This window comes from Panthera tigris, chromosome F3 (assembly GCF_018350195.1).
Source record: "Panthera tigris isolate Pti1 chromosome F3, P.tigris_Pti1_mat1.1, whole genome shotgun sequence".
In the NCBI taxonomy this organism is placed as follows: Eukaryota; Metazoa; Chordata; class Mammalia; order Carnivora; family Felidae; genus Panthera; species Panthera tigris.
Genome location: NC_056678.1, coordinates 66,788,297 through 66,800,660, shown reverse-complemented (window position 1 = coordinate 66,800,660; position 12,364 = coordinate 66,788,297). Strand labels below are relative to the sequence as shown.

The 12,364-nt window shown below is 43.6% G+C and overlaps 1 protein-coding gene across 1 annotated transcript in view; it reads right to left on the bottom strand.

Annotated features, from left to right (window-relative positions):
• The window catches only part of FCRL5 (Fc receptor like 5), a 37,399-nt gene extending 25,281 nt beyond the window's left edge, over positions 1-12,118 (bottom strand). The window contains exons 1-3 of the mRNA XM_042975563.1: positions 11,952-12,118; positions 1,632-1,652; positions 148-402 (exon numbers count right to left, since the gene is read on the bottom strand). Coding sequence (XP_042831497.1) covers positions 148-402; positions 1,632-1,652; positions 11,952-12,093 — 418 coding nt within the window. The 5' untranslated portion in view covers positions 12,094-12,118. The remainder of the gene's footprint in view (positions 1-147; positions 403-1,631; positions 1,653-11,951) is intronic.
• Positions 12,119-12,364: the final 246 nt, after the last annotated feature.

Genomic DNA, 12,364 nt, shown 5'->3' with positions numbered 1-12,364 from the left:
GCTTCTCCAATTTTCTTTGACCTGAGCAACAAATCTCGGGGTCTCATCTGTATAGATTATTATCCTGTAAATATAGGCAGCTTCTGGGTAACTGTGTGGTTTCTAAAGAAACTGTGGTTTCTTTGTGTTCTTTCCTTTTTTTCTCACCTGAAGAAAAGGTCAAGCTCACATGGTCACTTGGGAGCGAGTCCTGGGTCTGGCATCTGTACTGTCCGGAGTCACGGACCTCCAGGGTGTTTCTTGGGGTTTCGCGTAGCATTCTACCCTCGAGGTACCAAAGGAACCGTTTTATTTTCTCTGGAGCGTGGAAGTGAAATACATTGCAAGTCAGGGTCACTGTCTCTCCTCTGAAGGCGACGGTCCATGGAGGATGGAGGGAAATCACGGGTTTGGACGCAGCTTCTGAGGAAGAGAGAGACAGAGCCTGAGATGGGGACGCCTGTGGTCCCCGCCGCGGCCGTCTGTGTGGGACGGACCCGAGGACCAGGCTTGGGGGAGATCCCCAGGAAAGCCCCCCGGGAGGGTCAGTGGTTGCTCACGGCTGTTTGTGGACTGGAGCCCCCAGGGGATGGCAACGAGGGAAATGATTTCACGCCGACAGTATAAGCAGTGGGGTTCATCGCCGAATGTCAGTGGGATCAATGGCCAGTTGGCTTTTACGGGCGCTAGAGAAGGCCGCCCCTGCCCTCCTGCTTCATCACGTCCACCGACTCATGGGGACCTCCCAGGGAGCTGTGCACGTCACAGGTGTGCACTTTCTCTCACGGGATAAATCCTATTTTCCGAAGGCTTTGGCACTGAGTAAAGCTTGAGAGATTAACTTGTCTAGCACCTTCGTGTCACAGATGATGTTTCAGATGCCCCGAGACTCTTGTCACAGCTGATTGTGGCAGAGCAAGGAACAGACAGGTCGTTTGCTGGAATCCAGAAGTGAGCCAGACAAGGATGAAATCCCGGGGCAGCTGATTTCGGGCAAGGAGAGAGGTTGTATTGCCGTTCGCGAATCCTCAAATATCCAGGACATTCTCTGACCCAGGGGAATGGTGGTGGGAGTCAGAACTAAGAAAATGTGTGACACAGATAATATGTCTTCTCCCCCAATTCCTATTTTGGGTGCATTTCTTCTTTTTGAGGGCCTGGTTGCTGGATGTTCTTCTGGAGGAGGAACATTTCCTGCAGGATTCTACTTCTAAACGTGTAGAGAACGTAGTATTCCTGCTCGTGTCTTCACAGTGCGATGCTTACAGAGACGTTTTTCGAGCTTGCTGACGGGAGAAAACCTTATCCCAAGCCCTGCACGTTTGCCGTGGAGTTGAGGACGTCCTGCATGGTCAAGTGGGTTCCATCTGTGGTAGGGTTAAGTTCAGGGTCTACCAGAGGCCAAGAGCCGCTTGTGCATTTCTTAGTTCTTCCAGGGAGAGGTGGGGGGGGGGGGTGGGTGGGCGGGGCGTGTGGCCGTCCTGGCCCTTGGGTGATGCCAGTGGAGCACGTGACACTTTCACATCCCTTCTGGTCTCGGCAAGAACAGGAGCTATTGGAGACCCTCAGACAGACATTGCAAGCACCTCGTGTTTTTTAGGGAGACATTCTTATCCAGGGACACCCAAAGAGCAAAAGAGACGAGAACTCACCAGATTTTCCACGGACAGGAGCTGCAAAATAAATAAATTAGCCAGAGATGAACACAGAGCAAGGATTCTTCGGTTTTTCAAAAGTCATGGCTGTTGTTTTCTGTTCATTTTATTATTTCTTTCAATAGAAATTCATTAAAAAAAACTTAACAGACACTTGTCAAATGTCTCCTTCTCCTTGGACTTCTAAGATGAATAAAAAAAAAAAAACGGTACCTGCTGGCAAGGAGTTGACGGCTGGGGGAGCAGAAGCGCGAAGCAAAATAACGTAGTGCGGAATGGAAGTTCAGTAGTAGAAACACACACGGGCGTCTTGAGGGCGGAAGGGCCAGCGGGGCCAGTGTGTGTGTGTGTGTGTGTGTGTGTGTGTGTGTGTGTGGTGAGGGGGATGGGCTGTGACACGTACCTGAAAGAGTGATCCTTGAGAAAACTGAATGAAAACAGGAGTCAGCCAGGCAAGGGTGTCTGTACCTGGCAAGACATGGCGGAGAAGGTAAGAAAGGCAGCAAGGGCACAGAAGTGGAGAAGTAGCACTGGTGTTGAGGGGGGCTGAGACGGAGTTCTGGAAGGAGGGGAGTGAGGAGGAGTCGGGTCGGAGAGGCATGCAGGGCTCACGTCATGGCTGGTAAGTAGCTGTGGTTTTCTTCTAAAAGCTGCAGTGTTCCCATCATCAACAGGGAGCCATGGAAAGGCTTCAAGTAGGAGAACGGTCGGGTTAGCATTTGTAACTTCGATGGAGCATTATGACGGTGGGTAGACGTCCGAGAGACCGGACGTGAAGCAGAGAGGCTGATGAGAAGGCAGGGGCGAGAGATGATGATGTTTACTTTTCTTCAGAGTGTTTATCCCAGATTATTTGCTTGTTTACTTTCCCACCTCTAGAATAGACGTTCTGTAAGAGCAGGGGCTTCTTAGGTTTGTTATATGCCCTCCTGGATCTACAACAGTGCCTGGCATTTAAGAGACATTGCGTAAATATTGAATGTGTATTTATTAAGTAATGAATTAAGTAACTAAGTGAATAGAGGTAGGAGGTACAGGTTTGAGAAATGGGTAACAGGAAGACAGAGGAGGCAAAGTTGTAAACTGCCTAGACACTCCAGATGAGGGACCGTTCGTTTATTCAACAAATTAAAAAAAATTTTTTTTAATGCGTATTTCATTTCTGAGACAGAGACAGAGCTTGAGTGGGGGAGGGGCAGAGAGAGAGGGAGACACAGAATCGGAAGCAGGCTCGAGGCTCCGAGCCGTCAGCACAGAGCCCGACGCGGGGCTCAAACTCACAAACCTGAGCCAAAGTCGGTCGCTCAACCGACTGAGCCACCCAGGCGCCCCTATTCAGCAAATTTTAAGATGCCGACTATGTGCCAGGGCCTGGATAGGACAGAGGAGATCCAGCAGTGAGCAAGCGGTACTGTCTGTCTCACATGAGGCTGGCGGGGAGAAGTAATCCAGACCTACGAGCTTTAGAGAGAACAGCGGATTATTTCCCATTGCCCAAGTATCTTGGTCACCGTGGATTTCGTATTGTTTTAAATGTGGCTAAAATTTTCCCGAGTATATTCTACGTGGTAGATGTTTACCTGTAGTGTTTTAGGTGATCTTGTCAACATCTCTGTGAAGGACGTTCTAGGATCATCCCTGTTTTACAGGCTGTAAACTGGTTTAAGTAGCCAGTAGGCAGCAGAATGGAGTTTGGGGCCATTTGTCTGAACACGGGCTATTTGGCCCCAAAGCATGTGCTCCAGGCCATCACCCTAACGTGTCCCTCTGTGTTGGCACAACGTTGGGATGTCCTTCTATTTCTGGAGTGTTTGGTGCAGCTTTTTCCTGCCACTGGGCCCCACTGCACGTCTGCCTCCTCTAGCTCCTGCTCTCTGTCTGTCTCCTGAAGGCATTACCAGCTCCTGGGCATGCAGTGTGGTATTTGCTTGCACCACTGCCGGTAACTTTGGACATTTATTTAACTGGGCTCTTGTTAGGTGGATGTTTCTTGTACACTGGGTTTGCTGGAGGCCTACTTATTTATTTATTTACTTACTTATTGTGTATTTATTTTGAGAGAGCACAAGCAGGAGAAGGGCAGAGAGAGAGGGAGAGAGAAAATCCCAAGCAGGCTCCGTGCTGTCAGCACAGAGCCTGATACAGGGCTTGAACTCCTGAACTGTGAGGTCATGACCTGAGCCGAAATCGAGAGTCGGATGCTTAACCGACTGAGCCCCCCCAGGCGCCCCTGGAGGCCCTTTTAGATCATGAGCTTTCTGAGCACAGAAATGCTGCCTCCCATGCTTTCCCATCATTCTCAGCACCCCGTACAGGGCTGTGCATCCGTGTCACTAAAAATTTTTGTGAAATACATGAATAAATATTTTATTCTAAGGTTTTCAATGTTGGTAAAAACAACCCCCTTTGTGTGTGTGAACTGATAGAGACTGAAACACACCCGCAGATGCAGTTAGTGCCGTGTACTAGAAAAATGACACGAGGGGCGCCTGGGTGGCTCAGTCGGTTGGGCGTCCGACTTCGGCTCAGGTCATGATCTCACGGTCCGTGAGTTCGAGCCCCGCGTCGGGCTCTGTGCTGACAGCTCAGAGCCTGGAGCCTGCTTCGGATTCTGTGTCTCCCTCTCTCTCTGACCCTCTCCCATTCATGCTCTGTCTCTCTCTGTCTCAAAAATAAATAAACATTAAAAAAAATTAAAAAAAAATGACACGAGTGAGATGATGGAATAGGAGTTCTCCAACCTGTGTCTCCCACAGAAGCAAATGTTTGGCAGCCATCCATAGATAAAAGCGGGGAAGCTTTGGGACCTGGGCAGGAGATTGCACAATCCCATTGGAGCCCAAGACCAAGGAGGACCACTTTGAAAAGGCGGGCACATGCCCTGGTAGAAGACTCACTGACTATGAGCCCACCTGCAGACCTAGAGCTGCCTCGTCTTTCTGGGGACTCAAATCTGGTCTCATTTGTTCATGGTCTTGCATCTAGATCCTATTGCCGAGAGACTCGAGAGGAACCATCCCCTTCTTCGCCCCAGCATCATGGCCCACTGAGCTCAGACCCAACTGTTGTTGCCAAAGTAGTCCTGTGACCCCAGCTCCAGTGCCATTCTGCTGCAGTCTAGAGGCAGTCTTGGCCATCTAGGAATCAGCCTAACTCAGTGGGAGAGTACTCAAGGACCCAGCAGAAATGAGATCTGTTCATACCCCTGGCAATGGAACCGCCAACTGCGGACCCAGCAACAGCCGTGAGATCCAGCTCCAGCTCTGTTCAACCATATCTTGGAGGCAGCCTTATAACCCCAGGGAAGCCGCAGAAGGTATTTACCTTCCAAAACCAGTCTGTGAAGGTATCAGCTCTTCTAAATAGAGACACCAATGCAGAGTTGCACTGATCATGAAAAGTCAGGCAAATATGACAACATCAGTGGAAACGAATAAAGCTCCGGCAACTGACCCTAAAGAAAAGGAGATTCATGAACTATTTGACACAGAACTCAAAATAATAGTCTTAAGGAAGCTCGGTGAGCTATAAGAGGACACAACTAAATGAAATCAGGAAAACGATACACAAACCAAATGAGAAGTTTAACAAATAGAAAACATGAAAAAGAATCAAACAGGAATCTTGGCACTAAAGAATACAATGACCAAACTGAAAAATTCAGTAGTGGCAACAGCATAATTGGTCACTTAGGAGAAAGAATGAGCAAATTTGAAGACAGGCTGTTTGAAATTACCCAGTTAGAAGAAAAAGAAAAAATGAAAAAGTGAACAAAGCTTCGGTGACTTCTGGGAAAACAATAAGTGAATCAATGTACCTATCACTGAAGTCCCAGAAGGAGCAGAGAACAAGAACAGAAAGATTATTTAAAGAAATAACGACCAAGAACTTCTCAAATCTGGGGAGGGAAATCTGTATCTAGGTTCATGGTTCCCAAATAACCCCTACAGGCTGAACATCAAAAGGTCTAAACTGAGGCACGTTATACTCAAATTCTCAAAAGTCAAAGACAAGGAGAATTTTGAAATCAGTAAGAGAAAAACAATGCATCAAAGAGTCTCATACAAAGAACCCCCCCGTAAGATTTATAGTGGATTTCTTTAGCAATATCATAGGCCAGGGTAGAGTGGGGTCATATATTCGAAACACTGAAAGAAAAAAAAAAAACTGCCAGTCGAAATACTATACCCAACAAAATGAAGGAGAGATAAAGACTTTCCAAGACAGGGGCTCCTGGGTGGCTCAGCTGGTTAATCATCTGACTTCTGCTCAGGTGATGATCTTGCAGTTTGTGAGTTTGAGCCCTGCGTTGGGCTCTACACTGACAACTCAGAGCCTACTTGGGATTCTCTGTCTCCCTTTCTCTCTCTGCCCCTCCCCCATTCATGCTCTTTCTCTCAAAAATAAATAACATTAAAAAAAAACTTTCTGAGACGAAAGCTGGGGGGAATTCACCACCACTAGACCTGCCTTATAAGAAAAGCAAAAGAGTTCCTCAAGGGCACTAAAGCAAGGACACTAATTAGGAACATAAAAACACACACTCCCTGGTGAAGGTAAATGTATAGTCCAATTCAGAATCCTCTAAATATGGTACCTTAGTGCATTCAGTCTGCTATGACAAAAAATACCATCGTGGGTGGCTTATAAACAAGAGAAATGTATTTCTCACAGTTCTGCAGGCTGGAAAGTCCAGTATTAAGGCACCAGCAGATTCATCTCTGGTGAGGGCCTGCTTTGTCATAGATAGCCATCTTCTCATGTAACGCGGCAGAAGGGTGAGAGAGCTCTCTATGGTCTCTTTTATAAGGGTACTAGTCTCATTGCCTTGCAAAGCCCTAAAGACTTAATCACCTCTCAAGACCTCACCATCTCCTAAAACTACCACCTGACAGGTCAGAATTTTAACGTATGAATATTTGGGGATGCATATATTCAGACGATAGCATACTGTGTGGTGATATATAATCACTTTTAACTGTACCATAAATTTAAAAAGACAAAAGTATTACAAATGACGATAGCTACAATCATTTGTTAATGTATGCAGAATATAAAAACAAGGAGATTGTGACATTAATAACTAAATGTGGGGAGGGAGAAGAAAAAGTGTAGAGTTTTTATATGTGATAGAAATAAATTTCTTAGCTTAATTGACTGTTATGTTTAATATAAGCCTCACAAAGAAAAAAATCACAAGGAAATCACAAAGAGAAAAAAAAAACTATAGTAGATTACACAAAAGATAAAAAGAGAAGTTAAAGCATACCACTACAAAAAAAAAAATCATCAAATCACAAAGGAAGATAGTAGGAGAAGGAAGAAAAAAAAGGAACTACAAAATAGTGGGAAAACAATGAACAAAATGGCAATAGTAAGTCCTTACCCATCAATAACTGCCTTTAATGTAAAAGGATTAAATTTTCCAATAAAAAACGTGGGATATTTGAATGAATAAAAAAATCCAACTGTATGCTGCCTACAAGAGATTCATTTTACATTTAAGGGCACACATGGGCTCAAAGTAAAAGGATGGAAAATATATTCCATGCAAATGGTAACTGAAAGAGACCAGGAGCAACTCTACTTGTATCAGACAAAACAGATTTTAAGTCAAAAATTGTAACAAGAGACAAAGAAAGTCGCTATACAGGGGTAAAGTGGAATTAGGAGGATATGCAACCATAAATGTACATGCACCCCATATGAAAGCACCTAAATATAGAAGACAAATAAGAGAACTGAAATAAGGAATAGTGATAATACAATAGTAGTAAGGGCCTTAATACCCCATTTTCAACAGTGCGTAGATCATTCAGACAGGAAATCAATAAGGAAATGGCAGGCTTGTACAAGATTCTAAACCGGAGAGTTTGCATATCTAACATGTACACCTGATGGATGTATACAGAACATTCTATCCTACAGTAGCAGAACACACATTCTTCTCAGGTGGTCATGAAACATTCTCCAGCACAGATTATGTATTTGGTTATAAAACAAGTCTCAGATTTGAGAGGATTGAGTTTTCTGACCACAATGGTATGAAACTAGCAATCGTTCACAGGATGAGACTGGAAAATTCACAAATAACGGAAGCGAAGCAACACACTCTTGAACAATCAATGGGTCGAAGAAAAAATCTAAAGGGAAATCAGAAATTATCTTGAGTGAAATAAAAATGGAAACACATTGTAAAACCTATGGGATATAGCAAAGCAATTCTGAGAAAGAAGTTAATAGTCATAAATTCCTACTTCAAGAAAAAGATAAAGCTCTCAAATAAAAAAAACCCCTAAAATAAAAAAACCCCTAACTTTATACCTTGAGAAGCCCAAAGTTGGCAGAAGAAAGGAAATAATAAAATTAGAGAAGAAATAAATAGAAGATAGAAAATAGAAAAGAAAACAAAACTAAGAGCTATGTTTTCAAAAGATAAAGTAAATTGACAAACCTTTAGGTAGACTAAGAAAAAGGGAAGACTCAAAATCAGAAGTGAGAGGAGGCATTGCAACTGATAGCACAGAAATATTTAAAAAAAGACTCCTATGAACAGTATATCCCAACAAATTGAATAACTTAGAAGAAATCAATAAAGTTCTAGAAACATGCAATCTACCAAGACTGGATGGATCTTGAAGAGATAGAAAATCTGAACAGACCGATAACAAGTAAGGATATTTAATTGTTAATCAACCCCTCGCCCCCCAACAAAGAAGTCAGATGACTTCACTGGTGAGTTCTACTAAACACTTAAAGAATTAACTCCAAACCATTTCAAAGGCCTCCAAAAAAAATGAAGAGGAGAGAACATACTTGCAAACACACTTTGTGAGGTCAGCCAAATAAGCATTCTATAGGAAAACAAAATTACAGGCCAATATCTCTGATATACATAGATTTAAAACAATCCTAAAATGGAATGCTAGCAAACAGAAGGAACATGTGAGATTTGCCCCTGGGATGACCCAATGTGTGCAATGCAATAAAGGTGATACACTACGTTAACAGAATGGATGATAAAAATCATCAGATCATCTAGGGGCGCCTGGGTGGCTCAGTCGGTTAAACATCTGACTTCTGATCAGGTCATGATCTCACCTGAGCAGATGAGGTTCCTGAGTTCAAGCACCGTGTTGGGCTCTGTGCTGACAGCTCGGAGCCTGGAACCCGCGTCGATTCTATGTCTCCCTCTCTCTCTGCCCCTCCCCCATGCCTGCTCTGTCTGTCTCAGTCTCTCAAAAATAAATGTTAAAAAATTTTTTTGAAAATCATAGGATCATCTCAATAGATGTATAAAAAGCATTTCACAAAATTCAACACGTTTTCATGATTAAAAAAAAAAACTCAACAAATTATGTCTAGAAGGAAAGGATCTCAACGTAGTAAAAGCCATAAGAGATGAACCTATAACTAACATCACAGTTAATGGTGAAAAGCTAAAAGCTTTTCCTTTCAGTTCAGGAAAAAGGCAAGAACGCCCACTCTTGCCACTTACATTTGTTATAGTCCTGGAAGTCCTAGCCAGAATCATTAGGCAAGAAAAAGAAATAAAAGATGTCCAAACCAGAAAGGAAGAAGTAAAACGGTCTCTGTTTGCAGATGGTTATCTTATATATAGAAAACCCTCAGGACTCCACGAAAATACTGTTAGAACTGATAAGCAATTCAGTACAGTGGCAAGACACACAGTCAATGTACAGAAAAAAGTTACATTTCCGTATACTAGCAACAAACTATTTGAAAAAACAGGAAAACAACCCCACTTCCATTAGCATCAACAAGCATAGAATATTTAGGACTAAATTTAACCAAGGAATCGAAGAATCTCTATACTGAAAACTATAACACATTGAAAGAAATGAAAGAAAACACAAATAAATGTAAAGACATCCTGTGTTTACGGCTTGGGACAATTAATATGTTAAAACACCACATTATCGAAGCGATCTACAGATCTGATGCAATCCCTCTCAAAATTCCAATGGCATTTTTCACAGAAATAGAAGAGAGGACCCTAAAATTCGTGTGAAGCCACAAAAGATACTGAGAGTCAATGCAATACTGAACAAAAACAAAACTCGAGACCTACTCCTTGACTTAAAACATATTACAAAGATATAGTCATCCCAACTGGCACAAAAGCGGACATATACAGCAATGGAACAGAATCGAGGACCCAGAAAAAAATCCACACATTTACAGCTGACTGACCTTCAACAAAAGTGCTAAGAACACACAATGGGGAAAGAATAGTCTCTTTTGTATACTGTGCTGTTTTTATTTGTACAAAAATAACTCAAAGTATATTAATGACTTACATGTAAGACCCCAAACTGTGAAGCTGCCAGAAGAAAACATAGGTAGGAAGCTTCTTGACATTGGTCTGGGACACAATTTTTTAGATATGACCCCCAAAGCACTTGGGAACAAAACCAGAATAGACAAATGGGGTTGCATCTAAGTAAAAAGCTTTTGTACAGCAAAGGAAACCATCAACTGCATGAAGAGGTAACCTATGGAATGGGAGAAAGTATTTGTAAGTCATGATTCTGATAAGGAGTTACTATCTACAATGTATAAGGAACTCTAACAAATCAACAAGAAAACAAATAGCCTCACTGAAAAACAGGTAAAGACCTGAACAGATATTCTCAATAGAAGACATACAAATGGCCAGTAAGTACATGAAAAGATGCTCAACATCACTCAGTCATCAGGGAAATGCAAATCAAAACCACAATGAGATATCACATCACACCTGTCAGAGTGGTTATTATCATGAAGACAAAAGATAACAAGCATTGGTTAGGAAGTGGAGAAAAGAAAACCCTTGTGCAGTGTTGGTGAGAATGCACTTAGTATAGCCATTATGCAAAACAGTATGGAAATTCCTTAAACAATTAAAAATAAAACTATCATACGATCCAGCAATCCCATTTCTGGATATATATCCAAAGGAAATGATACCAGTACCTTTAAAAAAAATCTCTTTCCTTAAGTTTATTTATTTTGAGAGAGAAAGAGAGAGTGGGGGAGGGGCAGAGAGAGAGAGGGTGCTTCACCTACGGAGCCACCCAGGTGGCCCGGAAATGTTACCAGTATCTTGAAGAGACACCTGCGTTCATTCCCACGTTCACTGCCACATTCTTTGCAATAGCCAGGATATGGAAACATTCTAAGTTTCCATAGCAAGGAGTATGGAAGTCCACCAACCAAGGAATGGATAAAGGAAATATGACATATATGTATATATATGATGGAGTATTACGCAGCCTCAAAAAAGAAGGAAATCTTGCCATTGTAACAGCATGGATGAATCTGGAGGACACAACGCTAAGTGACACAAGCCAGACCCAGAAAGATGGATGCTGTGTGACCTCACTTTCACGTGGAGTCCAAAGAAGTTGGAACTCACAGAAGCAGAGAATAAAATGGTATTTCCCAGCTGGTGGGGGAGCCAGGGAGGTGTGGATCCAAGGAAATGAACTTTCACTTACGAGATAAATAAATCCTGGAGACCTAATGCACACCACGGGGCCCATAGTTAATAAGAACAGACACTCGAAATTGGCAGGGAGAGTAGATCCTGACCGTGAGTTCTTACCACACACGCGCACAAAAGGTGAAGTGAAAAGATAGAAATGTTAATTAGCTCAGTTGTGGTGATTATTTTAACAATAGATGTATGTCAAAACATCATCTTTTGCATCCTAAACATGTACAGTTTTTATTTGCCAGTTAGACTTCAGTCAGCCCCGGGGGAAAGAATGTTATGTGCCCCAGGCTGTCCCCGAGCCTCACTGCCTTCCCTCTGGAGCCCTGCTGTCCCCCTCCCGCTGTGATCTTTATCTGCCCATCACTGCCGGGGTTTGCCATGGTGTAGGGGAAGGAGACATCGCTGTGTTAGAAACCGTGCCCTTCCGTGCCCAGGACCAGGATCTGGGCTGGTCATACAAGCAATAGATGATCTCCTTTGCAGAGAAACAAGGAAGGTCTCCTCTGAATCAGGCAATAGGAACAAGCAAACAATACATTTTCTGGACTTCATGAAGTAAGATTTATCGCAGAAAAACAACGAATAGATCCTTCACCGTGTGGTCACCGGGTTTCCTTCTCTGTAAGGGTGAAGGTTTATCCCAGCTCCCTTCACTGCTTCAGACTCAAGGGAGAAACCCCTGAGCTGGATGGGGAGTCCCGAGAACAGTCTCCCCTCGCAGGAGAGAACGTCTGAGCCCCATGAAAGGGCCGGCCCCGGGGTGGAGAGAGAGGCTGTCCCCGTCCCACCTTGGTCCCGCGTTGGGCACTTGTACTCACCCAGGACCAGCACTGACACCCACAGAAGCATGAAGGCCCGGCCTGCCCCGGGATGAGGCCAGACGAGGGCTTTTCTCAGGAGTAACAGGGCTGGTTTTGATTCTTGAGAAGCACAGCTCCACAGCAGCCCCGAGGAGCTCATCTGAGAAAGTTCTTTTTCGAAGAGCAGGTCGTGCTAGTGAATTAGAAAGAAGGAAGTGGCACTACCCTTCTTTAACTGAGAATCAGAATGTCCTGCCCTATGACCAGGGTGAGAAAATAAATTCTAGGCTTAAAAAAACACACACGGCTCCGTGACCCCACATCTCTAAGGCTGGGAAATTACCTTAAGGGAAGTATGTGCAGATTGTCTAAGAGAATGTTTACAGCGGTGTCGTTCATAACTGCCCAGAACACTGAAAGCACGTGAAAGG